Source organism: Giraffa tippelskirchi, chromosome 5, assembly GCF_054371585.1.
Source record: "Giraffa tippelskirchi isolate mGirTip1 chromosome 5, T2T-mGirTip1v1.2.pri, whole genome shotgun sequence".
Lineage (NCBI taxonomy): Eukaryota > Metazoa > Chordata > Mammalia > Artiodactyla > Giraffidae > Giraffa > Giraffa tippelskirchi.
In genome coordinates, this window is record NC_137279.1 from 7,718,303 (window position 1) to 7,745,911 (window position 27,609).

At 42.9% G+C, this 27,609-nt stretch overlaps 1 protein-coding gene and 1 long non-coding RNA gene across 7 annotated transcripts in view; one reads left to right on the plus strand and one right to left on the minus strand.

The window, feature by feature from the left end:
* Positions 1-894: 894 nt before the first annotated feature.
* Positions 895-3,577, minus strand: LOC145506053 (uncharacterized). Its single transcript, XR_014053509.1, has 2 exons — positions 3,529-3,577; positions 895-2,938 (listed from the first exon to the last, which is right to left on the minus strand). It is a non-coding gene; the product is annotated as an uncharacterized LOC145506053 (long non-coding RNA).
* HHAT (hedgehog acyltransferase) overlaps positions 3,327-27,609 on the plus strand; it is a 340,025-nt gene continuing 315,742 nt past the window's right edge. For 5 of the 6 annotated variants that reach the window (XM_081489707.1, XM_081489704.1, XM_081489710.1 and 2 more), the window contains exons 1-2: positions 3,327-3,444; positions 19,615-19,747. In XM_081489707.1, coding sequence (XP_081345833.1) covers positions 19,657-19,747 — 91 coding nt within the window. In that variant the 5' untranslated portion in view covers positions 3,327-3,444; positions 19,615-19,656. Of the gene's footprint in view, positions 3,445-18,309; positions 18,433-19,614; positions 19,748-27,609 lie in introns of all 6 variants that reach the window. The other variant, XM_081489706.1, reaches the window with a different exon arrangement.

The window sequence follows — 27,609 nt, forward strand, 5'->3', positions numbered from 1 at the left end:
GGTTGCCAGGGACTAGGGTTGTGGGGAGCTACTGTTTAATGGGTACAGAGTTTCAGAGCTGCAAGAGGAAGAGTCTGGAGTGGTATAACAAAGGGTATATACTTAACATTTCTGGATGGTATGCTTAACAATAATTACGGTGGTAAACATTGTGGTATTTTACTACACAATTTTTAAAAAGTCCATGCAATTTAGCTTGCCCCCGTTGAGAATGTAATTTGAAGGGAGAAAAACCCAAGGCTTCATATAATTTGCTAAATTTAAAAAATACTTAAGGCACTTTAATTATTATATGGTTATGTAAATGATAAGTTGATAAATTAAGCATAGAACAATTTGCTAAGATACATCCTAGGTTAACAGATAATGTGCAGAGTTGATTAAGGTGTTTATATGTTTATACTTAGGGAAAATGTTTTAAGGAACTTTTTTACTATTTAGATAGTTTCAGCATTTAATGCATGAGTGTACAAAGGTGAGATTTTAGAGTTTTTAAAACTGATACATGACAAGTCCTTTGTTTTTTAGGCGGCATCATGTTGAGATTTATCTATTATCAAATTAAGTAATCTCAACAAAAATGTAAAAAAATTAAGAATAAAGATCTACCACCAGATTTAACCTTATTTCCTTTCCAGTCATTTTTTCCATGCATAGATTTAAAAAGTACTTAGTTACGATCATATTACATATGAATAGTAACCATTATTTTTAAAAGGTTGCAAATATAATAGATCACAGCATGTGTAAATTTTTGTTTAATTTCCACTTCTTTATGTCTGGAAAATTACAGAATTTCAGGATATTCCCCCTCTCCTCTAGTATATTTTGGTACATTATAATATTTTCCTTATTATGATAAAATTAAAATGACATAACTTAAAATTGAGGGACTTCCCTGGCGGTCCAGTGGTTAAGACTCTGTGCTGCCACCGCAAGGAGCACAGGTTCGATACTTGGTCAGGGAATTAAGATCTGAATCCCAAGGCCCGAAAAATAAATAAAATTAAAACTGTAAAGAGCATTTTCTAAGTTATGGATTATTTCCTTAGAATCTATTCTCATAAACAAAGTTCAAAATCAAAAGATTTAAACATTAAGGGTTTTCATAATTGTAAGTGTTTTGATACTGCCAAATTTTTTACCAACCTAAAAAGTGTACGATTGCTATCACATAGCACCCTTGCCAGCCTTTAAAATTATTAATTTTTGTTAATTTTTTTTGGTGAAAATTGTTATTTTACTTAGCACTACTTTGAACTTTTCGCAATATATTTGTTTCCTAATTGTACATCCTAGGTTTTTGGTTTTTTTTTTTTAGTATTTATTGATGTGTCTTGCTCATCTACAACTGACTTCTATTTTTTAGTGATTGTATTTAATCTACACTTAATAACACTTTGTATCATAGTTTCTGCAAATACTTTTCCCAGTCTATTGCTTACTTTTAAAATTTGACTATTTTAATTTAATTGACTTTTTAATTTACCTATGATGAAATCAGCTCTTATTTTGGTTTTGTGTTTTCCAGGGAATATGTTGTGTGTGCAGAATGGGGTTAAAGGTAAATGACAATGAACCTATACTAGTATCCAATATTTAGAAATAACACAGGAGCTGTTATATCATTCCTGACCCCGAGTCTGACACTTGCTATGATGAGTTCTTACTCCATCTCTCAGTCTGCCAAACCCTTTGGGTGAGGGTTGCCATATCAAATACAGGATGCCAAATTAAATTTGAATTTAAGATAAACAACAAATTAAAAACAATCAGCATGTCTTAAATATTTCATGGGGCATACTGATATTTTGAAAAATCATTCTTTGTTCATTTGAGATTCAATTGTAATTAGGCAGCCTGAATTTTTGCTACACCTGGCACTCCTACTTGGGGCTAGTTTATTAACACCTGCTTCCTTAACATCATCCTGTATTATGGTTGAGGGTGGGGATGGTGGGAGCTTACAGAGCTAGTACCTGTTCTCAGAGAGTTTGGTTTTCCAGAGAATTTTGCAGTCAGAAACATAATCTCCTGGACTATATCAATGACTGCTAGAAGAAACTTAAGAGCACTGTGTTTTCCTGCTACCTAATGCAGAGTTACGGAGAAGGCAATGGCACCCCACTCCAGTACTCTTGCCTGGAAAATCCCATAGACGGAGGAGCCTGGTAGGCTGCAGTCCATGGGGTCGCTAAGAGTCGGACACGACTGAGCGACTTCACTTTCACTTTTCCCTTTCATGCACCGGAGAAGGAAATGGTAACCCACTCCAGTGTTCTTGCCTGGAGAATTCTAGGGACGGCGGAGCCTGGTGGGCTGCCGTCTATGGGGTCGCACAGAGCCGGACACGACTGAAGCGACTTAGCAGCAGCAGCAGCAATGCAGAGTTATCCACATGTATCTGATCACAGAACCACCTGAGACTCTCTTCCCCTGGGGAGTCTGATTCTTTCCGCGTGAATAAGGATCCAAGTGCCAGCAGTTTTCACAAAAGCCCAGGTGATTCTCCTCCTCAGATAAGTCTGTGGAACTCTGGCAGCCCTGGCATTGGAGGCCTCTGAGTAACACCTGGCAGGAAGTCACGGTCCAAGACAGCTTCAGATCTCCCAGTCTTCCAACCTATTCAAAATCAGACACAACATTCCACAGTGCTATCATCCTTGTAAGTTGCTTTGACGTTCACGAAGTTCATCCCTTTTGGTCTTCACTCTTAATTCTCCAGGAAAGCAGGGAAGCTTATTTCCGCTTTACAGAGGACAGGGAGGCTCACGGGGGCTAAGTTCACACGGCAAGCTCTAGAAGCTGCCCGAGCGGCAAAGCCCGCCCTCTTTCCACCCCACCAAGCTACCTCCTTTAGCCTGCAAAACGTCCGTGGGGACCGCTAGAGCAGGATTTCAGGTGACTTCCGTTCCCAAATCTGCTGGCAGCCGCAGGCCTGCAATTAACAAACGAGGTACAGCGATCGGTGCCTGCAATTAACAAGGAGTAGAGGAGAGATCTGTGCCTGCAATTAACAAGGGGTGCAGCGACCGGTGCCTGCAATTAACAAAGAGGGCTGGAGAGAGCGGCGCGCTGCTAAGCGCAGGCACCAGGGCCCGCGGGCGAGCGGGGGCTGGACCCCGGTGGGCCGGCTCCGGGCGCTCCCGGTGCGGAGGGGCGGGCCGCCTTCCCACTGGTCCGCTCCAGCCGCGCGGCCTGCTGGCCACAGTTCCCAGCGGGCACCACCCGCTCGCGAGCCCGGCAGCCCGGAGCGGCGCGCGCCGGCCCAAAGGCGGGGACGTGCTCCGAGAACGCGCGCGGGGCTGGGCCTCCAACCGCCGCTCGCGGGGAAGAGGGCGGCTTCCCGCGAAGCCCGCAGCCGCCGCCGACTCGGAGGTGCCGAGGGTTGTGGGGGAACTCGGGGCGCGCGGGAACATCGCCGCCACCCGGCGCGGCCCGGAGGTTGGTAGCTGGTGACCGTAGAGGGTCCTCGGGAAGTTAGGTGTTGACTTTTTGCTTAAGGTTGAAAAACAGAAAGAAACGCACCAGACGCTTTCCGTTTCCCATTCCCGTGCCTGCGTGCGCGCCCGGAGGCGGGGCAGAGGACGCGCCGGCTCCCGCGCTGGAGACAAAGGCGGCGGCGGCGGCCGTGCGCCTGGATCGAGGCGGGGCTCCCCGCGGCCGGCCGAGTCCGTGCGCGCCCCTGCCAGCGCCCCCTCTCCCTGGCCTCGTCCCAAATTGGCACTGTTGCGGGAAATGTGGACGCTGGACCCCTTGGCGGTCTTAGAAGTGCGTCTGCCTGACTTGCTGCGGCTCCAGGGACCCCCCACCCCCACCCCCCAAAGTTAGAGACTTCTTTTGCTTTCTACTCTCCGGACTCAAGTTTCCCTCTTTTCTTTTACGCCTGACCTTTAGGTGGCCTAAGTCTTTACGTTGGGAAGTCCCTCCTCCCCGCAGTTTCTACCAAAGCGGGCGGGAGAGGTACTAGGATGGATGGCTTTGGCGTTAAGGAATGTACCGCTTGATTGGTTCGTTCGTGGCTCTTGGATCAGGGCGGTCAGGCCAGCGAGTTGGCATCCCGGGTGGCTTGTATTATCTGGGGGTGAAACTCATTGATTCTGTCCCTTACTGTTTTTTGTTCCTCCTTCATTCATTCGCAGAGCTAGGTGTTTACTGCCCCGGATAAATGCTGTGGGAACACTAGGGGAGGAGGGGAAAGCTTTCCTGAGGAGGGGACTTTATACTGGACTTTGAAGAATAAGGATGATTTTTTTCTCCCTCCTGTCTCAGTGACAGATCATAATTGTCATTAAGTGAGCTCTTGACCTGAAAGATTGAACTAATAGTAACAGGAATGATGTGCTTGTTAGGTGCTTTAAATCCGGTATTTCTAAACCTTGCAGTAACCCGGGAAGGGTAGTATTAACCCTTGTCACAGCAGAAGAAAGGCTTAGGGGAGATGCCAGAGCCACAGAGAGTAGGTGTTGGGGTCGGGTTTTGCACTTCTCTTTCTGGATCAAAGCCTATGCTTTATCTATTGTTTATTTTGCCCCTTCCTTGGGAAGTAGGTTATATAGACTAAGGGTGAAAGCCAAGTCTCTGGAGATAGCAGTCATTTTTGTGGGTGGTTCTGTGTTGGTGTTAACTCTGTAGGTAATGTCAGGAACTAGCCAGGGGCTGGGCTTCTCTGGTGACTCAGACAGTAAAGGATCCACCTGCAGTCCTGGAGATCCAGGTTTGATCCATGGGTGGGGTCTCCCCTCTCTTCCCTGGGGAAGGAAATGGCAACCCACTCCAGTATTCTTGCCTGGAAAATTCCATGGGCAGAGGAGCCTGGCAGGCTACAGTCCATGGGGTCACAAAGAGTCAGGCAGAAGACTGAGCGGCTAATGGCATCTGTGTCTCCTTCCAGGGCAGGGCCTAGCCAAGGGGAGGCGCTCCTTAACTGTTGCCTGGGAGCTCCCTGGCATGGGTGAGATCCTTGATTCCTTGTCGGGTGCTTTACCCTTTGTTTTGTTGCCATGGACTTCTTTCAAGTCTGGGGAAGCCAATTTTTAAAAGGCATTTAAAAACACATACAGTTACAAATTCCATTGAAACAGCAATCAAAGTAGTACAAAACCCTCACAGTTTTAATGTATTTCTTCATTAAGTATCAAAACTCAGTGTCAGATAAGGTCTCAAGATTTCAAAGTAGTGATGCCTATGTAAATGCTGTTTTGCAGTATTTGCCACAGCTGCACTGTGGTATGACAGAATCGATGACTCTTACTGGTAACAGAGTCACTGGAAATGCTCTTGCTAGTATGGTTTGCTCTCCACATATATAATCAAATGAACTCCTGAATTTCAAAGGTTCATGAAAATAAAGATGTATGAGAAAAGACATTGAAGTTCATAGGTAGAATTCAGGAGACCATGAACACCTTGTGGGTAGAGGGCTGGGTATCTAGGTTACAAATCCTGCTTAGTGGTGGTTTTTCTTCCTCCACTTTTTTCTGGCCACCCTACAGCATTACAGTTTGTTTCCTTCTCCTTCAGCTTCTGTCTCCCTTTCCCTCAGGTTCACAGTTGTTTTTGATGGTCAAAGCTGTTGAAAGAGAATTGCTGGATTGTTGACCAGCTCCACCTGCACTGGTCTTGGCTGTGCGTAATTCTGCTGGAGAATATTCCCACAACAGTGGTTTTATTATCTAAAGCACAACTATCCTCTCTTATTTCCTTCCCTCCAATGGTGTATGCTGTTTCCAGTGTCAGGCAAGAAGGAGTTATCACTACATGTCCTACAGATGTTTTAAAAAATCTTCAGCTGTTATTGTGAACAATTTGATGGTAGTACATTTGAACATTGAGATGACATGGACAAGTTTTTTGAATAAAATACCTCATAAGACACAAGAACTAGAAAATTTGTGTAGTTCCATATCTGTAAAGAAATTAAATTTGTATTTAAAAACCTTTTCAGAGTAGAATTTCCAGGCCCAGATGGCTTCACTAGTGCAATATTACAAACATTTAAAAAAATAAAAAAGAATACTCCCTGACTGCTTTTATGAGGCCAGCATAACCTTGTTACTAAAGCTTGATGAGGTTACAAGAAACTCTAGGCCAGACTCTCATGGAAAAGACACAAAAGCCCTAAAAGGAAGTACTGGTAAATCAAATCTAGTGCCTATACCTGTATTTAGGGGACACTAAGCCGTGACCAAGTTGGATTTATTCCAGGAATGTAAACTTTGTCTAACATTAGAAAATAATTGTAATTTAACCACAGAATAAAGGAGAAAAACTACTTAATAAAATTCAGCACCCATTTGTGATAAAACTTCTCTGTAAGCTAGAACATTGAGAGATTTAAAACACTTAAAATAATAGAGGGTAAATCACTGCTCCACAGATAACTCTGTGGATTTATTATAAGCCCAATTGAAATCCCAACAGATTTTTTCAAAAATAGCTGATAAGCTAGTTTTTAAATATATATGGAAATTCTAGACAATCTTAGTAAAGGAGCAAAGTTGGAAGACTTAAGCTGCTAGATGAGTATGTAGTTTGTCAGCATGGTGTGGATACAATGCCAGACAGACCATGGAACCGAGTAGAGAATCCATAAACAGGCTCACAGGTCAGATCTCTCGATTTATAACAGAAGTGACTTTGCAGTGCTCTAGAGAAAGGACAGTCTTTTCAGTCAGTGATCCTGGGCCAATTGGATATCCAAGTGGGCAAGGTGAGTTTTGATTATCTACCTTACCCTGTTTGCAAAAATTAATCGATACGTCATATGGCTAAATGGGAGATCTGAAACAAGAAAGCTTCTGGAAGAAAGCAAAGTAGAACACCTTTATGACGAGGTTTATTGAATAGGACACAAAAAGCACTAATTATAGAAGAAAACATGGGTAAGAACTACAGTTCATCGAAAGATTCCATAGAGAGAGAGAAAAGGCAACCTGAAGGATGGGTGAAGGTATTTGTAAGGGTTATATCCAATAAGGGACTCATACCCAGAATGTAGAAACAGTTTTTCACAAATCATTGAGAAAAAGACAGCCCAGTAGAAAAATGGGCAAGTTACTTCCCAAAAAGGATTTTCAAACACCCAATAAACATATGAAAAAGGGATTAACGTCATTAGTAATTCAGTCAGTTCAGTTCAGTTGCTCAGTCGTGTCCGACTCTCTGCGACCCCATGAATTGCAGCACAGCAGGCCTCTCTGTCCATTACCAACTCCCGGAGTCTACCCAAACCCATGTTCATCGAGTCGGTGATGCCATCCAACCATCTCATCCTCTGTCGTCCCCTTTTCCTCCCGACCCCAATCCTACCCAGCATTAGGGTCTTTTCCAATGAGTCAACCCTTCGCATGAGGTGGCCAAAGTATTGGAGCTTCAGCTTCAACATCAGACCTTCCAATGAACACCCAGGATTGATCTCTTTTAGGATGGATTGATTGGATCTCCTTGCAGTCCAAGGGACTCTCAAGAGTCTTCTCCAACACCACAGTTCAAAAGCATCAATTCTGCGGCGCTCAGCTTTCTTCACCGTCCAACTCTCACATCCATACATGACCACTGGAAAAACCATAGCCTTGACTAGACTGACTTTTGTTGGCAAAGTAATGTCTCTGCTTTTAAACATGCTATCTAGGTTGGCCATAACCTTCCTTCCAAGGAGGAAGCGTTTTTGAATTTCATGGCTGCAGTCACCATCAGCAGTGATTCTGGAGCCCAAAAAAATAAAGTCTGACACTGTTTCCACTGTTTCCCCATCTATTTCCCATGGAGTGATGGGACCAGATGCCATGATCTTGGTTTTCTGAATGTTGAGCTTTAAGCCAACTTTTTCACTCTCCTCCTTCACCTTCATCAAGAGGCTCTTTAGTTCTTCTTCACTTTCTGCCATAAGGGTGGTGTCATCCGCATATCTGAGGTTATTGATATTTTACCCGGCAATCTTGATTCCAGCTTGTGTTTCTTCCAGCCCAGCGTTTCTCATGATGTACTCTGCATAGAAGTTAAATAAGCAGGGTGACAATATACAGCCTTGACGTACTCCTTTTCCTATTTGGAACCAGTCTGTTGTTCCATGTCCAGTTCTAACTGTTGCTTCCTGACCTGCATACAGGTTTCTCAAGAGACAGGTCAGCTGGTCTGGTATTCCCATCTCTTTCAGAATTTTCCACAGTTTATTGTGATCCACACAGTCAAAGGCTTTGGCATAGTCAATAAAGCAGAAATAGATGTTTTTCTGGAAATCTCTTGCTTTTTCGATGATCCAGCAGATATTGGCAATTTGATCTCTGGTTCCTCTGCCTTTTCTAAAACCATTAGTAATTAGGGAAATACAAATTAAAACTACAATGGGATACCACTCTGTACTCACCAGAGTGGCTAAAAAAACCCCCCAAACCTGTCAATGCTGAGTACTGGTTAGAATATGGAAAACTGGACCTCTCATACATGATGGTTGATGGGTATGGAAGTTAGTATAACTGTTTTGGAAATTGTTTTGCAGTATTGCAGTATCATTACTAAAACTGGGCAAATGCATCTCCTATGACTCAGCTATTCCATTGTTGATAAACTCTGAACAGTAAGGCAGATACATTTGCACCGAAAGACATGTAATAGTATATGCAGAGCAGTATTATTTCTAATAGCTCGAAGTTAAAAACAACCCACGTGTTCATCAGTAGTAGAATGGACAAAAGTTAAGTAAATTGCTTATACAATGGAATACCCCACAGTTAAGCAAATCATTGCTTAACATCCAACATGGATGAGCCTTGCAGACGTAGAACTGAAAAAAAGGTAGACACGGCAAGAGTTAGTGCTTTGTGAATCCATTTTTTTTTAAGTTCAAAAATGGGCAAAACTAAATAAACTAGGGTGTTAGGAGTCATGCTAGTGGTCACCTTTAGTGGAATTGAAAGGATAGAGGGGTAATTCAGTTTTTTATCTAAGTAGTAATTATGGAATGAATTTGCTTTTTGAACACCTTATACTTTTTTTAAAAAAAAATTTAAGCATACTTTAATACAAAATTCACTTAAAATATATTATTAAAATTTTTGATTCATTCTGCTTCCCCTAATCTCGGGAGTGTAAGATGTGGTGGGCATAATTCTGGTGATTAAAAAGGCTTAAAATAGGTTGAGAATTTTCCAGGGAAGGGATACAATATCACGTCAATAACTTTTCTGAACTAGGGGCTTATAAATCTGCCTCCTTTTCTTCCAATCTTTAACAGCAGAGATCTGGCTTAAGGGCAGTTCATATAAAAGGACTTAGAGTTATGTTTGATATTAAGATTGACAGCGGTGTGAGATGGAAGCTGAAAAATGCTAAGTTGAGAACTGAATACAAAATTTTGTTTTCAGATTTCATTTTCTTGCAGCTTAAGTTTTTCATTTATAACAATTAGATTAAAATATTCTGATGTTTTATATAAATCCTTTTAATGAAGTACTTTACTCCCACTTGACCATGAATTAATTGAGGATCAGTTCAGTTCAGTCACTCAGTCGTGTCCGACTCTTTGCGACCCCATGAATCACAGCATGCCAGGGTTCCCTGTCCATCACCAACTCCCGGAGTTTACCCAAACCCATGTCCATCGAGTCAGTGATGCCATCCAACCATCTCATCCTCTGTCATCCCCTTCTCCTCCTGCCCCCAATCCTTCCCAGCATTAGAGTCTTTTCCAATGAGTCAACTCTTCGCATGAGGTGGCCAAAGTATTGGAGTTTAGCTTTAATGTCAGTCCTTCCAATGAACACCCAGGACTGATCTCCTTTAGGATGGACTGGTTGGATAGGGGTGGCATATTAGTTTCCTATTGTTTTTGTAACAAATTACCATAAACTTAGTGCTTAAAACAACAGAAATTGGTTATTTTATGGTTCTGGAGATCAGAAGTCCAAACTAGGTTGTCTGGGCTGTATTCCTTCTAGAGACTTGTTGTGGTGGGGGGCCGGGGGGGTGTCTTTTTTTTCTTTGCTGATGTTCTCTGTTTCTTACATTCCTTTATTCTTGGCCCCTTCCTCCATCTTCAGAACTTATCCCTCTGACCTCTGCTTCCATCCTCCTCTCTCCTGTGGATCTCTGACCCGCCTTCTTCCCTCTTAGCAGGACCCTGTGCTTACATCAGGCCCATGTGGATTATCGGGGATAATGTCCCCATCTTGACATTTTTAACTGAATCACATCTGCAGAGTCCCTTTGCCATGTAAGGTAACATATTTACATGTTCGGGAATTAGGGCATGGACGTTTTTCTAGGGGAGCCATATCAGGGGGATCCTCCAGATGGAATCTTTCTATTTTGTCTTCACAAATAGCACAGTTCCTGATTCTCTGTAGGAGCTCACTGATGCTTGTTGAATGAAGAAATGAGTCTCACTCATTCCTGAGTCTCACTCAAACAGTTTTCACTGCTTGAAGTCTAGCTTCCCAAGAGGAGAAACGATGGTCTTGTCCTACCCTGGCTCTGCACACCTGGAATTTTGTGTTCAGCTCTAGGTGCCTGTACTGTAAAGAGACAACTGACAGCTGATAAAGGGTCTGGGAACCAAGCCATGGAAGAAAGGATTGAAGGCAGCCCGGGAAGTCCTGGAAGAGGGCTTGGGGTGGAGCGGATGGCATTAATTATTTTTCAGTATTTATGAGTATGATTGGCAAGAACAATTATTCTTCAGTATACTTGATAATAGTAGGAATAAGACTAAAGACAATAAGAATAAGCGTTTCAGAGCTTACCATGGTTAAGGTAATGTTCTACTTCTTTGTAAACACATTCAGTTGTCATGGCAACTCTCAGAGGCTAGTTGGTGATGGTGGTGATGGGGGTTTAGTCGCTAAGTCGTGTCCGACCCTTGCCACCCCGTGGACTGTAGCCCGCCAGGCTCTTCTATCCACGGGATTCTCCAGGCAAGAGTACTGGAGTGGGTTGCCATTTCCTTCTCCAGGGCAGAAGATGGTTACCATCTCTATTTTATAAGTAAGGGCATTGAAGCACAGAGAGGTCATGCAACTTGTACTAGGTCACACAGGTAGAAAGTAGCAAAGCTAGGATTCAGCCTTTGGCATTCTGACTCCAGAGCCACGCTAAACTATCACGCTATCCTGCCTCTGTGCTTTTAGTTTCTCCAGGTACAGTAAGCCTAGTAGCAGAATGCTTTTTAGAAATGGAGGGGCAGATTTTGACTCAGTTTAAGAAAAAAGATAACAGTAAGAACTTCTTTGAAATAGAGTTTCCCTGCCTTGCAGTATTACTGGAAATGGTCAGGTAGGGTATTGTATTGAGTCGGCCAAAAAGTTCATTTGGGTTTTTCTGTACCATCTTATGGAAAAACCCAAACAAACATATTGGCCAACCCAACAAAAGAAATTCCCAAACTGGCTCGATCAGACTAGGCGACAGTACCGATTTTGAAATTTAGTTTGGGAAGGTAATTCTTTAGAATATACGTCTCTCTGAACCTTTATGACATTTTATTTAATTAAGATCTCCTGTGAGATGCAGTTTTCCCCCTGCCTCTCCAGAATTTACTTATTGGAAATTCTAACATCCTGGTGTGGTCAGCCATGTCCTTGCTCCCTTTTAAGGGACTCCCAGCTGGTGCTAAAGAACTCGCCTGCCTGTGCAGCAGACAAGAGACATGGGTCAGTCCCTGGGTTGGGAAGATCCCCTGGAGAAGGGCATGGCAACCCAGTCCAGTATCCTTGCCTGGAGAATCCCATGGACAGAGGAACCTGGTGGGCTACAGTCCATGGGGTTGCAAAGAGTGGGACACGACAGATGTGACTTCACATACACACACACTCCTCCAGTAAAGAGATGGAAGCTGTGCTCTCTTCCCCCTTGAGTCTGGGCTGAGCTCTTGACCAATAAAACGTTCTGTGAATTCTGGAGCCTGGTCCTTAAGAGACCTTGCCCCTCTTGCCTTTGTTCTTTTAAGACCCCAGAGCCACCAGGCTATGAAGGCCCAGCCTGCTAGAGGACACATGCCCACGTGGCAGAGAAGTAAGGCACCTAGGTGATGGCTGGCACCAAATGCCAGAATGTGGGTGAGAGCATGTTGTCCCCTCCAGCTGCCTTGAGCCAGGGCAGTGACAGTCATGTGAGTTGATGCCAGGTGAGATCTGCAGAAGGACTGCCCAGATTGCCACCCCCCAGAATCACAGGAGAGAATACAGCTTGTTATTTTAGGCTACTGTGTTTTGGAATGATTTATTGCACAGTGACACATAGCTGATACATAATATTTTGGTGCATATTTGGATGTCGTGATAATGTATTTTTAAATATTCAGTAACTAGATTTTTGCCCAGCCCAGTGGATCTCTCCAATCTAGCTGATCATTCCAATGTATTGCGTTTAGGAAAATGTTTCTCCTTAGAATGATGTGGGTAGAAGAATAAGACTCTTCAACAAGGTTGGGAGAACACTGTACTATGAGAAGACACCAGGAATCTGGGCTTGGTTTTTCTGGTAGAAGTCATGTAATTTATATTATACAAAATAGGTCTCTGTTTCAACAAATTGGGCCTGGAAAAGAGTAAACGTCTCCTAACAGTTTTTTCTAAATGTGCTAGAATATTGCTTTGCTATGTCATTTTCCTTTCTGTAATGCCTTTGTCATTTCTCAGTGGGCATGAGTTTTTTTTACTTTTTACTTTGTGGTTTCCAGAGTGCTCATTTGTTCCTAAATGTAGAACTATTTCAAGTTTACTCAACCCTTATCTCTATATAACTGCTGACTTTCCCCTCTTATATCCGAGGTAAATTGGTTTGGTTTAGTTTGTCTTCTTCAGTAAATCTCTTAAGAAATGTGTGAGTTAGATGTTTCCTGTGTATTTGGATTACATCTAGCTGATTTAATTCCTGGGGAGTATCTATACTATACATAACTTTAAATTCTTTTGCATGTGTATAGCTTGTATTATCTTCTAGCTTTCCTGATGAATTGATTTCATCGTAGATGTTGAAAAAAATGAATCGGGTGAACTTGAAGAATAGGGAGGTGGGGGAAGGAAGGCTCTGGAATTAGACTTGGGGAGTATGAATATAAGCTCTGCTGCTTAGATCTCTGTGATTTGCGGCAGATTTCTTGATTCTTCCAGGCTTTGATGGACTTTTGTGTTAATGAGGGTACCAGAAGTACCAACCTCAGAGCTGTTATGGAGATTAAGTGAAAGAATACTTTTAAAGTGCTTTCTCAGTGTAGGTAATCTGTCAATACTACTTATTAGAGTTCAGTTCAGTTCAGTTCGGTCGCTCAGTTTGTCCGACTCTTTGCGACTCCATGGACTGCAGCACGCCAGGCCTCCCTGTCCATCGCCAACTCCTGGAACTTGCTCAAACTCATATCCATTGAGTTGGTGATGCCATCCAACCATCTCATCCTTTGTCGTCCCCTTCTCCTCCTGCCTTCAATCTTTCCCGGCATCAGGGTCTTTTCCAATGAGTCAATATTAAGAGTTACTGTTACTTATTAGAGTACAGCTGTTACTTAACTCTGGGTAAACAGTAGAGAAATATTTCAGTTTAGTTAGTTGGGCATGGTGATGGTGCTGGAGGTTGTTAGCTTCATGCTGAGGTTGCTGTTTTAAAGGCATCTGGTGCATGGAGGTATTTGGCTCCTCTGTCCTTGGAATTCTCCTGGCAAGAACACTGGAGTGAGTTGCCATTCCCTTCTCCAGGGGATCTTCCCGACCCAGGGATCGAACCCAGGTCTCTTGAATTGCAGGGGGATTCTTTGCTGTTTGAGCCACCATGGAAGCCCAGGTGCTATTTAGAGCCCATTTAGTGCTAAATACCAAGAGCGAGGAGCAGGAAAGAATTTAAAGTGGAAGTGTTGGAATCCATTTGTTGTACTTAGCAAGAGTAAAGATAAAGGACTTTTGAAAAGATATTGGAAATTGCTGGGGAAAAGCATCCTACAGAAGTGGTGTGTATGCACACTTCAGGCTTTGGCACGGTGAGCTGTCCTTTTCTGCCAAGAGTAAGGAACAGGATTTCTGCCTAAGAGAGTGGGAGTTGAGAACTTGGGTTCTGTTTTTTGCTCCACTGCTGGCTTCTCTGGGTCCTTGGGCAGATTGTGTCTTTTCTCTGAGCAGGACTCTGATCCCTGAAAAAAGAGCTAACTGTTAGTCCTCCTGGTGAGAATGAGAGTGGATGACATCTTTGAAAGCAGGTGGAGTGTTAAATTACAACGTGAAAGCAAATGTGCATTGCTTCAGTATAGAAAAATCCCTCTTCGTGGAGGAAGTCTTGCCATTTTCCAGCTAAAATTTTATTATGTGGGCCCCATGAGTTCTATAGTTCCCAGATAAATATAGTACTTTTTGGAACTACTCAGCCTGGGGCTCTCATACCCAATACAAGGTAGAGAAATCTTGTTCATCCAGTCTGACTTCTCTCCCTTAATCCCAGTAAAACCTTTGCCGTGGTTTTCTTCCAAGACCTAATCTTAAATGCATTTTCTCTCTTAATATTGACTTTGTGCCAGTTCCTTACTCTCATCAGTAATACTAACTTTGAGATGATGTAGTCTTAACAGCTTTGGAGATGCTGTTTTAGGCCCTTTACTCCCCCTCCACCCCACGGCCTCCTGGACGAGTTTGGTGCCATGTGCAACTTGATTTCTCCTACTCTGTGTTGCTTGGTTCTAGAACTTTCTCTCCACTTCCTACCGAGGCCTGAATTGCTGTCCTCCTTGCCTCTCGATGCTACCACCGTGTCAAAGGTCTTCTTCCTGAAGCTTCACACAAAAATTAAATGTCATATATGTTTAAAGCCTTTTGCCACTTGGCTCCTTAACTACCCACATTTTTTCTTTCTCATGGTCCTGACCAGGATTCCCTCTGAAGTGGAAGTGTTATCAGACACATCTTTACCATCAGATCTCCCCGTAACCCTCCTTAGCTCTCACATCAGTAATGCAACCTCCTTTGTATAGATTGATCAGGTAGATTCCTACTTTAAAACAGGCTGTTTCCTATAGAAATCATGATGTAAATGGTGATGAGTTTCTAGGCTATTGAATGTGAGAGTGCGAGTGTTAGTCACTCAGTCGTGTCTGATTCTTTGCAACCTCGTGGACTGTAGCCCGCCAGGCTCCTCTGTCCGTGGAATTCTCCAGGCAGGAATACTGGAGTGGGTTTCCATTCCCTTCTTCTCCATGAAATCTTCCTGACCCAAGGATCGAACCTGGGTCTCCTGCATTGCAGGTGGATTCTTTACCATGTGAGCCACAAAGGAAGTCCAGGCTGTCGTATGGGTGCCCACTTAGCTGATAATGTTGCTGCAGCCCTGAATCTATGCATGAAAAACAGAAAAGAGGCATTACTTACACATTTGAGTATGGACTTCTTTGATTTCATTGTAGTAGCTTGTGCCTAAAAAGAAGAGCATAATCATATTTAGAAAATTGAAACATTAGAAACTTGAGAATTTTCTGAGTCTTTAGGAACCTTTATGAGTTTGGACATTAAAAAAAAAATTCTAATTATATTCCCAAAGGTGCAGCCTTCTTTTCTTTGATATTGTTGTGTCATTAAATCCCTTGAAACGTATCTACCCTGACTGGCTCTCTGAGTGCACAGCTGAAATGAACAACGGTGCGGAAAACACTGCAGAGAGGAATCTTCTTGAGATAAGTGGACAAGAGTTGAAAAGAATTATTAAGGAAGAAAGATCTGTTGAGGACAAGTGGGTGCGTGTGTGATGGTGGTGTTTTGAGGTTACATTTCCTGGGATTGTGAACGGTGAGGCAAGAAGAGTGAGTACTGCATATAATTCCTTTTGGGGCTAAGAAAAGAGATGGTGAGGAGAGACACTGGGCAGAAAGCTCTCCAGCGGGTCCCCAAGGACACATTGTTGCTGTCTGGGGTGGCCTTGGGGCCGGATGTGGGGACAGGAGGAGGAGGAGACATTGGAGAGAGCTCTTGGGGTGCTGATGAGTGGAAGAAGGCCCAGCAGCAGGTGGGATGCTCAGTTCCTCCCCGTTGAAGGTCAGTTAGAGGTCATCAATTCAGAAGGAAACCCAGGGCTCTGGCGAGGTAAGCTCCCGATGAGTTCAATTCACTAACTGATCCGCTGGGACGGATTTTAGCTAGCGTTCACTGAGTGCTTCCTCTGTGTCAGGCCCTGGATACACCTTTTACACTTAATCCACTTAATAAGTCTATGAGGAAGCATATCTGGGAAGTTGTGACCCACTTAAATTCCTGAGCCAGTCCATGGCAGAGCCCGGTCACCCCCCAGGTCTGCCTGATGCAGAATCCACTACTGTGCTGTCAGCAGGAAGCTGTTTGGTCCAGTCCCCAAATTTTAAATATGAGGACACAGCCCTCTGCTTTGTTGCTTATTACTAAGTGTCTCTGTGTATATGTCTGCAGAACGTATACAGTATAGCCAAGAGCAGCATCAAAAAACATTTGAGTTTTCTAGTTTTCTGACAGTGAAGTCACTAATGCAGGGGAACTGTCCTTGAAGGAGAATGTTCACTAAAAGCTTCAAAAAGAAAGGGATTTCCAGAAGTTTTAGTTATTCTCCAAGATTATTTGTGTTCAAATTTCAGTAGCTTTTGAAGAGGGGTTCAGCTCTTTGCTGATTGAGGAAGTTATCCAATATAGTAACACCAGCATCCTTGGGAAGGAGAGCCAATACAAAACCCAGAGGTTGTAACAAGGACCTACCATACAGGACAGGGAACTCTGCTCAGTGTTCTGTGGCAGCCTGGATGGCAGGGGAGTTTGGGGGGAGGATGGATACATGTATATGTATGGCTGAGTCCCTTTCCTGTTCACCTGAAACGATCATAATGTTGTTAATCAGCTGTAACCCAGGACAAAATAAAAAGTTAAAAAAAAAAAAGCCCAGAGGTTGAAATTTACTTACCACTCAATGGAAAATTACTATATTTCTACAAAGTTCCCCAAAGAAATCTTAACATATTCTGGGAGATGCCAGGTGTTTAAAAATAAAGGGTGACCAGAGACATATGAAGCTCGAAGTGGTTCTGAAAGTACTAGGGGATCCCGCGAAGGTGGTAGAAATACCAGGCCTTAGAGAGATTGGCCGTGGAAGGACGAGTGGCGGATTCCGGGTCTTCTAGGAGCTCTGCAGGAGAAACTCATGCCTTGGCAACTTGTAGGTAATTACCAGGGGGCCGTCTGGTTGGAGGACCACTGATTTCTGACCTCATATTTTATGAAAGGGAAAGTTTATATCCCTTCCTGCTCTGACTCCCTGAAGAAAGGGGTTTGTGAGTAGTAGGTTCTGAGCCAGACTCTGAGGACAAGTAACTCTGTGAACTGGTACTGAAGGGGCTCCATCCCTGAGGGGTGAGGTGAGGGCTCAGGGGTCTCAAGACCTGGATTTGAACCCTGGCTCCATTATTTCTGATTGAATGACCTCACCGTGTTCGCATTCATCATCTATAAATGCCTGCCTCCCTTGCTCCACATACTTCACCCAACTCTTGTGAAAATACAATGAGCTCATGGGTGAGATCTGAGTTTTGGCATTACCGTCACGTATTAGAAGTGCTTGCTGGGGGCTTAACATTTTGGTCTTGTTTTAATTTGACTTTGACATATTTGAGAGGTTTAAGTAAAGCAATGATGGCCATGAAAGGGTTTGCATTTAGCTAAGTCTATGTCATTTGGGAACTGATCATTTAATTTGCAGAATTTTAGGACCTCCTGTTACTTGCTTTATTACTTAAGAGTGTAGACATGGCTGCCATAACAGAGAGATCGAGAACAGCACAGGCTTCAACAACCTGGGAATGCATTTCTGTCTCATGTAATAGTCCAGAGATAGAAGAGGTCCAGGGCAGTTTTGGGGGTGGGGAAGGGTGGTACGTGCAGTCAGGAACGGAGGCGCCTCTGTCTTGTTTTTCTCTGTGGCTTTCACCTCTCGGTCTAAAGGTGGCTGTTCCAACTCCACCCAGCAGGAAGAGGATGACCACAGCCTCAGAGCCAGGACTATTCAAATATCCACCCTTGGATACACTGTATGAGCCCAGCATCCTTGTGTCCAGATAAAAATTCAGTTCCTGTGCAAGAAGGGAGACTGCATATACAGAGTGGGCAACTCACAGTGTCTGCCAATGGGATCATGTTGTTAGCTTCCCTTTAAGAAGTGCCCGGAAGGTGGAAGACACAGTGGTTTTGTTAATGCAGTCTTATACACTGCTATGGGATGACATTTGAAGGGGAGAATGAGGAGGTTGAGCCTGTTGGATTAGAAGAGGTTTGGAGATGGTTTGTGCTGTTAATTTTTTAATGTATTTATTTACTTGGCTGCCTGCAGGGTCTTTAGTCGCGGCATGTGAACTCTTAGTTGCAGCGTGTGGGATCCAGTTCTCTGACTGGGGCTTGAACCCGGACACCCTGCGTCAGGAGCAGGCGTCGTGGCCACTGAACCACCAGGGAAGTCCCTGTGGCTTTCTTTTCTTTAGGCTTTTGAACAGTAATTTGTTATTCATGGAGCATTTAGTAGTCCCGTCCTGCTGCATTCTGTGACCTGTGCTGGGTTCTGTGGACTCAGATCGTGGTCCCTGCTCTCTAAAGGTCCGCTCTGCAGGGGGAGACGGGTGTGGCTGGTGTACACTGGGATGGCAGGCAGGTGGGAGGCTGTGGGAGCGCAAAGGGAAAGACCTGCCCACCCTGGGCAGGCAGGGTGTGTGCGTGCGTGTGTGTGTGTGGTGTGTGTTTATGTGTGTGTGTGATGTAGACCTGCCCACCCTGGGCAGGCAGGGTGTGGATGTGTGTGTGTGTGTGTGTGTGTGTGTGATGTAGACCTGCCCACCCTGGACAGGCAGGGTGTGTATATGTGTGTGTTTATGTTTGTGTGTGATGTAGACCTGCCCACCCTGGGCAGGCAGGGTGTATATGTGTGTGTGGTGTGTGTGTGTGTGTGTGTGTGTGGTGTGCGTGTGTGTGTGATGTGTATGTGCGTGTGTGTGTGATGTGTGTGTGGTGTGTGTATGATGTGTGTGATGTGTGTGTGTGTGGCGTGTGTGTGTGTGTGTGTGATGTAGACCTGCCCACCCTGGGCAGGCAGGGTGTATGTGTGTGATGTGTGTGTGTGATGTGTGTGTGGTGTGTGTGTGTGATGTGTGTGGTGTGTGATGTGTGTGGTGTGTGTGTGTGGTGTGTGATATGTGTGTGTGATATGTGTGTGTGATATGTGTGTGTGATGTGTGTGTGTGGTGTGTGTATGTGTGTGTGATGTATGTATGTGTGTGTGATGTGTGTGTGTGATGTGTGTGTGATGTGTGGTGTGTGTGTGTGATGTGTGTGATGTGTGTGTGTGTGATGTGTGTGTGATGTGTGTGTGTGTGATGTGTGTGTGATGTGTGTGTGTGTGATGTGTGTGTATGTGATGTGTATGTGTGTGTGGTGTGTGTGTGTGGTGTGGTGTGTGTGTGTCTGTGTGAGATGTGACCAGGTGGGATGAGGTCATGGCAGAGGAGGTGTCACTCGGAGGAAGGGTTGTGTCTTGACGAGTGACTGTCCCTGGGAGGACAAGGGAACTGGCTGGCGATGGTGATGAGAGGTTGTCCTCTAGTGTCATGTTTTTGGCTTACGTTTTTATTTCTGTTTCTCTTCCTAGAAACTCTCAGCGTGGGCCACAGGACCCTTTGTCACAGGAGCAATGCTGCCCCGGTGGGAACTGTCCTTTTACCTGTTAGCTTCCATCGGCTTCCACTTCTATTCTTTCTATGAAGTCTACAAAGTCTCCAGAGGTAAAGTCCCAATTTTTCTAAATTTGCGTCAGGAAAGCAAGGTGGGGGCGGGAGTGCTCAGAGGTGGAAGATTCAGGAAGATGGCCTCACGGGCGCGGGGTGGCTTGAGCTCTGCTTTGCTTTCCCCTTGTCTTGGATAGTTTGAATCGATGGCCTGAGTCAGTGGAGGTTTCCACCCTAATCTTGGATCTTCTAGATGATCCTATGGCTGGCCCTCTGAAGCAGGAATTTTGGTTCAGTGGCCACTGAAGGCCGTGGAGGTGCTTTGCTTCGATCAAAAGTAGTACCCTTTTCAGTTTCTCTCTGGCCACTGCTCCTCTCAGACACGTGGAGGCTGCCACAGTGTCGGAGGCCGGGACTCCTTTCCTTTTCTTGTCCTGCTGTCTGCCGAGCTTTTGTGCTCATGTTGAAGAGGAACTGTTACCAAGCCCTTGGAAGGGGGATGGACCCTCCTTCCCTTTAAGGGCATCTTGGAACAAACATCGCCATGGCACTTCTGCTCACACCAGTTGACCGGCGCCAATTCCCGTGGCCCTAGCTGGTAGGCTGGGAAATACTGTGGTTAGCTTGGTGGCCGTGTGCTACAGAAAACTTCCCATACTGGGGAGGAATGGAAGAGAGAATTTTGGCAGGTCCATGAGTGGTCTCTTCCATAGCCAAGGACAGTTTCCTGGAGGTGATGGTGAGCCTGGTCTTAAGGAAGAACAGAAGTCAGCCAAGTAGAGAAGAGGGCAGAGGCTCTGTGGACAGAGGTGCGTTTGCAGGCAAATGGACAAACGTGTGCCACGCGCTGGGGTGTGAGAAAACACAGCCTGACCTGGGAACGCCGCTCCACTCAGCAGGGCTGGTGCTTGGAGGGAGGCTGCCAAGGGTGTGCACCCTTATATCAATAATATCGTACAGAGGAGTTTCACTGCCCTAAAAACCTTCTGTATTCTGTCTGTTCATCCCTCCCTCCTCTTTAACCACTGGCAGCCACTTATCCTTTTACCATCTTTATAGTTTCACCTATTTTCATTAAAAAATTTTTTTTTTTTGCCACACCATGTGGCTTGTGGGATCCTAGTTCCTCGACCAGGGATCAGACCTGTGTCCCCTGCATAATCTTAACCGCTGGACTGCCAGGGAATTCCCCAATTTGACCTATTTAAAAATATCATACAGTTGGAATCTGGAATCATGTCTTTCACTTACTATGCATTTAAGGTTCCTCCTTGACTTTTCACAGCTTGATAGCTTATTTCCTTTTAGTGATGAACAGTATTCCATTGTCTGAAATAGTGATGAACAATATTCCATTATCTGAATACTCATTCACTGATTTAAAGGCATCTTGTGGCCCTTAAAGGCATTATTGGGCTCCAAAATCACTGCTGATAGTGATTGCAGCCATGAAATTAAAAGACGCTTACTCCTTGGAAGGAAGGTTATGGCCAACCTAGATAGCATATTTAAAAGCAGAGACATTACTTTGCCAACAAAAGTCCGTCTACTCAAGGCTATGGTTTTTCCAGTGGTCATGTATGGATGTGAGAGTTGGACGGTAAAGAAAGCTGAGCGCCGCAGAATTGATGCTTTTGAACTGTGGTGATGGAAAAGACTTTTGAGAGTCCCTTGGACTGCAAGGAGATCCAATCAATCCATCCTAAAAGAGATCAATCCTGGGTGTTCATTGGAAGGACTGATGTTGAAGCTGAAACTCCAATACTTTGGCCACCTGATGCAAAGAACTGACTCACTGGAAAAGACCCTAATGCTGGGTAGGATTGGGGGCAGGAGGAGAAGGGGACGACAGAGGATGAGATGGTTGGATGGCATCACCGACTCGATGGACATGAGTTTGGGTAGACTCCGGGAGTTGGTGATGGACAGAGAGGCCTGGCTTGCTGCAATTCATGGGGTCGCAAAGAGTCGGACACGACTGAGTGACTGAACTGAACTGAACTGTGGCCTCCTAGTTTTGGCAATTATGAGTAAAGCTGCTATTAAATCCATATGAAGGTGTTTGTATGAATACAACAGTACCCATTTCTCCCTTTGGGTAAATACCAAGGAGCAGTGGCTGAATTGTACGTTAAGAGTGTGTTTATTTTTTATAAGAAACTGCCAGTTTTCTTCCAAAGTGGCTATATATCATTTTGCATTCTCACCAAAAATGGGTTCCTGTTGCTCCACATTCTTGTAAGCATTTGGTGTGGTCAGTGTTTTAGATTTTGGCTATTCTAATATGTGTGTAGTGATATCTCGCTATTGTTTTAATTTGCATTTTCCTGATGATGTGTACGGTGGAGCATATTTTCATATGCTTATTTGCCATCTGTATAGTCCTTCAGTGAGCTGTCAGGTCAGGACTTCTGCCCATTTTAAAATCAAATTGTTCATTGTCTTATTGTTGATTTTCAGTAGTTTTTTTGTCTCTTTTAGATAATAATCCTTTATCAGATGGCTCTTTTGCAGGTATTTTCTCCCTGGCTTATCTTCTCATTCCCTTGACTGTGTCTTTCACAGAGCAAAAGTTTTTAACTTTAATGTGCCCAACTTATCAACTTTTCCTTTCATGGATTATGGTGTTGTATCTAAAAAGTCATTGCATAGATTTTTCTCTGATACTATCCTCCAGGAGTTTATAATTTTGTGTTATACATTTAGATCTATGATATCCGTTTGTGATATCCATTTGTGTGTGTCTGGATTCTTTTTTTTTTTCACATGTGGATGTTCATTTGTTCCAGCACCACTTGTTGAAGAGATACTCCATTGTATTACCTTGGCTCATTTGTCATAAAGACTGGTTGAGTAACTTGTGTGGGCCTATTTCTGGGTTCTCTATTCTGTTGCGTGGATCTCTTTGTTCTTTTACCAATACCAAACTGTCTTGCATATCATAGCTTTATAGTAAGTCTTGAAGTTGGATTGATTGGTCATTCAATTTTATTTTTCTCCTTCAATATTATGTTGTATATTCTGAGTCTTTTGCCTCTTGGTGTAAACTTTAGAATCTGTACCAAGTAAATACTAAGTTTGTTGGTATCTACAAAATAACTTGCTAGAATTTTTATTTGGATTGCATTGACTATATATAGTTCAAGTATGGAAGAATGGACACCTTACAATATTGAGTCTTTCTATCCATGAGCATGAAATATATATATCTCTATTTATTTAGTTCTTCGATTTCATTTGTCGGAATTTTGTTATTTTCCTCATATAACACACATATTTTGTTACTTAAATATTTCATTTTTGAGGGTGCTGTTTTTAATTTCAAGTTTTACTTGTTCATTGCTGATATATAGTAAAGCGATTTACTTTTGTATGTTAACCTTGTATCCTATAACCTTGTTACAATTGCTTATTAGTTTGGTTGATTCTTTGTTTTTTCTAGGTAGACAATCATGTTATCTGCATACAAAGGCAATTTTATTTCTTCTTGCCATTCTGTTCCCTTCTATTTCATTTTCTTCTCCTTATTGCATTAGCAAGATTTCCGGTACAGTGGTGAGAAGGAACATCCTTACCTTTCTCCTGATCTGAGCAGGAAAGCTTCTAGCTACTCACCATTAAGTATGATGTTAGGAGGTTTTTGTAAAAAAGAGATATTCTTTACCCAGTTAAGAAGGGTCCTCTTTTATTTCTAGTTTGCTGGGAGTTTTAAGTCCTAAATGGGTATTGCATTTTTTTTCAATGCTTTTTGTGCATCTACTGATATGATCATGTGGTTTTTCTTTAGCTTGTTGTGATGGATTGCATGGGCTGATTTTCATGTCCTGTGAGTCTTTGTTTTTAATAAATCTGGATTGGACCTAGCTGGGCAGCTCTTCGGCTTTGTGTTTTGTTAGCTGGGCTGCAGTCATCTGGTGGCTGAGCTGGGCTGAAACATCCAAGATGGCTCACTCACATGACTGGGTATCAGTCAGGAGCTCAGCTGGAGGCTGTCAAGTGGAATGCTACAGTTCTCTGTATGTGGTTCTCCACATGGCTTTCAAGAAGGAGTATTGCATGTGTTTAAAACCAGAAGCTGCAGATCTCTTAGAACACAACCTAGAAAGCTGTATATGTCACTTCTGCCTCATTTCTTGGTCAAAGGAAATCTTAGGGCCGTTTGGATTCAAGCAGAAAAAAGACTATGGCTTTTATGGCTGGAGCCATATACAGGGAGAGAAGGGATTGATGGTGGTCATCTTTAGGAGCCTCTACCACAATGAGTATTATACTTCTTTACCCAGACAGGGATACCAAAGTTGAAAAATATAACTTGTCCAAGGCCACACATCTGAAAAATGATGGAACAGGTTTGTCCAACTATAGACCCAATATTTTATTCTGTTCTGCCACTCATGTTTATTGATAATTTAATTTCCTCAAGTGGCTTGCATTACAGGGGAATCTCTTTTATCCATTGTATGGTAAAACTTCAAACCTTAAGATTTCAGCTCACTGGAATAAAACTTTTCCTTTCTCTGTGGTGAAAGCTACTGGGATGGAGGTGGGAGAGGACCCTTCTGTGGAGGGTACAAAACTTTTCTGCACCTCTGTTGATCCAGAGGCTGTCATCCTGTTTGAATTATTACTGACCACACCCTAGCCTGGGGCTTCTTTTTATCATTCATGCTTTTGTCTTTTAATGTCAGTGCCAAAGTGTTTGGCCACTCCGAAGAAATGTCTTCTTCCTCTGGCCACTCCCAAGAAATGTCTTCTTCCTCTAACACCTTTGCTCACGCTGCTCACAGAAACCAGATCCCCCTGCCAAATTGTGTTCAACGGTGTGATGTTGAGTCTTCTTGGCTCCATGTCTTACTGTCTAATTCAGGAAAAAGTGCTACTTAACCCACATTATGGAAGTAGGTCCACTGGGAAAACTCTCTCCTGTGAAATTTTTTGGAGTGTTTGTCTCTGAAGCAAAGAAAGAGCCTAGAACATATTAAAAGCTCAAACCTTATTTGTTAAGTGAAATGCCACCAGGGGGCATTTGCACAGCTGAATTCTCTGGGCAGTAGCAGGGTTGTCCAACCATTAGGGACAGCAGACTGATTTTAACAGCCCTGAATGGGATCTCTTGGTAAATCCACAGCAGGGACTGAACGCAACACACACCTCCTTCCTCCCAGCTCTACGAAAAGTCTACAGAGAGCATCTCAAAGTCATCTGGAAGTGGTGGGGGTGGGGAGGGAGCTGAGGATCTGTGCTGGGGGACCTCTCCCCTGGTATTCTGCAGAATGGGGGCTCATCCAGACCTACTGCATTAAGTTTGTGTCTCATGGTTTAGAATATGTAGAAATTACTTTTATGTCTCTCTGATTGCACTTAATTTGAGGAAAGCTACAATGTACCACGCAGTAACCTTGAAAGAATGAATGCCTCTGCCTAAGAGAGGGCCATGTAGTTTTGTTGTCCATATCAGCTTAATGCAGTTCTTGAGATGAAAACAGTTGAATTCTCATCAGAGAAAAACCACTGGTGATAGATCACCTGGAAAGGCATCTGGAAGGGAAAGTCTTAGCCTACTGTTTGAATTTACTACCTATTGGTTTTATACTCAAATTTTCTATTTTTTCTTGTGCCCCCTTTTGACATTTTGTAGCTTTCTAGAGATCTGTGCATTTTATGGAGGTTTTCAGCTTGATTAGTATATAGTGGTTCATAATACTCATTAAATTTTTGTTTGTTTGTTTCTCTGGTTCGCTTTTCTGTCTTTATATATTTTATTTATTTACACCTTCTCCTTCACTCCATCCCTCCCTTCCTCTCTTGTTCTTATTCCTCCCTCCTATTTTCTTTGATCAATTGTGTTAGAGATCTTATTAATCTTTTCAGCTTTGGCTTTGTTAGGTTTCTCAGTTGTTTCTTTTTGTTCTCCAACCCATTGATTTCTGCCCTTATCTGATTATTCCCTTCCTTATTGTTTCTTTGGATTTGCTCTGTTCCTTCTCATTTCAACTTCATGAGTTGAATGCTTGTTTATTTTGTGAGAAATCTGTTGGTACTCTTGTGTCTGATTGTTTTTCTCAGAAGGATTTCCAGAAGAGGAGTTACCGAGTCAAACTACATGAATGTTTTTAAAGTTCTTGACAGATATACCCAGATTATTCTCCAGGAAGTCTTCGTCAATTAACACTTCTTCTATTGGAGAATGTCTGTCTTACTGTAGTCTCAGTCTTTATTCTCCAATCCATCTCACATGTATTGGATATATGGTATGAAGTGAAGAGTTGAATTATGTATTTTCCCACATAGATAACCGAATACTATATACTAAGGCTTTCTTTACTGAATTTTAATGCAATCTTGCAGAGAAGGCGATGGCACCCCACTCCAGTACTCCTGCCTGGAGAATCCCAGGGACGGCGGAGCCTGGTTGGCTGCTGTCTATGGGGTCGCACAGAGTCGGACACAACTGACGCGACTTAGCAGCAGCAGCAGCAATGCAATCTTGAGCATGTACTAAATTCTTATCTCTACTAAATTCTTTTATATTCTTTTATGTATACACACATGTGCACACACGTAATTTGGAGGCTGTCTTTTCCGGGGGCTATCTTTTCTGTTTCATTGATTTTTCAATCAGTTCTTACATCAGTACTCTGCTGTTTTAATTATTTTTGCTTTTTGAATGTCTGAGTATCTGGTGGAGTAAGTTACCACCCTTTTTTCTTTATTTCCGTTCTTTTCTTAGCCATTCTTACTGGTTTATTCTTCGAGATACATGTTTGAAATTGTCAAGTTTGAAAAAAATATCATTAGGATTTTAATTAGGTTACAGTAAACCTAGAAATTAATTTGTAAATAATTTAAAATCTTATAATATTGTGTCTTTTCATCAAGGAGTATAGTATTTTTTTCTCAAGGTTTCTCTTATTTCCCTTAATAAAAGTTCATGGTGTCTTCATAATAGGGCCTGTTAAAATTCCTATTAAGATTGTTTCTAAGTCTTTTTTCCTTTCATAATTGGGATATTTTCCAGTTGTATTTTCTATAATTTCTAGCTGAGTATTTCTGGTCTGTAGTAAAGGTGTTTATTTTGGTTTCTCTATTTTACGTTACAACAATTATTTAATTCTCTTAGTGTTTGGCATTTATCATTTGATTCTCCTGGTTTTTGTATTTAGATAATATCATCCATATATAATGATAATGGTTTTGCTTCATCTGGGCTTCCCTGATGGCTCAGTTGGTAAAGAATCCACCTGCAGTGCAGGAGACCCTGGTTTGATTCCTGGGTTGGGAAGATCCACTGAAGAAGGGATAGGCTACCCACTCCAGTATTCTGGCATGGATAACTCCATGGACCTCCATGGGGTTGCAAAGAGTCGGACATGACTGAGCAACTTTCACTTTTTGCTTCATCTATTATTACTTAACCAGGACTATGAGAATAATGTAGTAGTTGGAAAAGAATGCCATCCTTATTTTAATCCTTACTTTAATGGAAATCCCTGTATTGCTTTACTGTTAGTGATAACTGAATAAGCTTTGCTCTGGGGGAAAAAATCATGTTAAATAATACTACTAGCTCCCTTTTACTAAAATTTTAAGATAAAAAATGTATGTTGAATTTTATCCATTTTTTTAAGTATCTATTCAGATGATCACATAGTTTTCCTTTCTCAACCTATTGATATCACTTAAAGATTTTTCCAGTATGGTTTGTATGGACTCCTACAACAAACCTTATAGCAGAAAGTGAAGAACTAAAGAGCCTCTTGATGAAAGTGAAAGAGGAGAGTGAAAAAGTTGGCTTAAAGCTCAACATTCAGAAAACTAAGATCATGGCATCTGGTCCCATCACTTCATGGCAAATAGATGGGGAAACAGTGGAAACAGTGGCTGACTTTATTTTTCTGGGCTCCAGAATCACTGCAGAT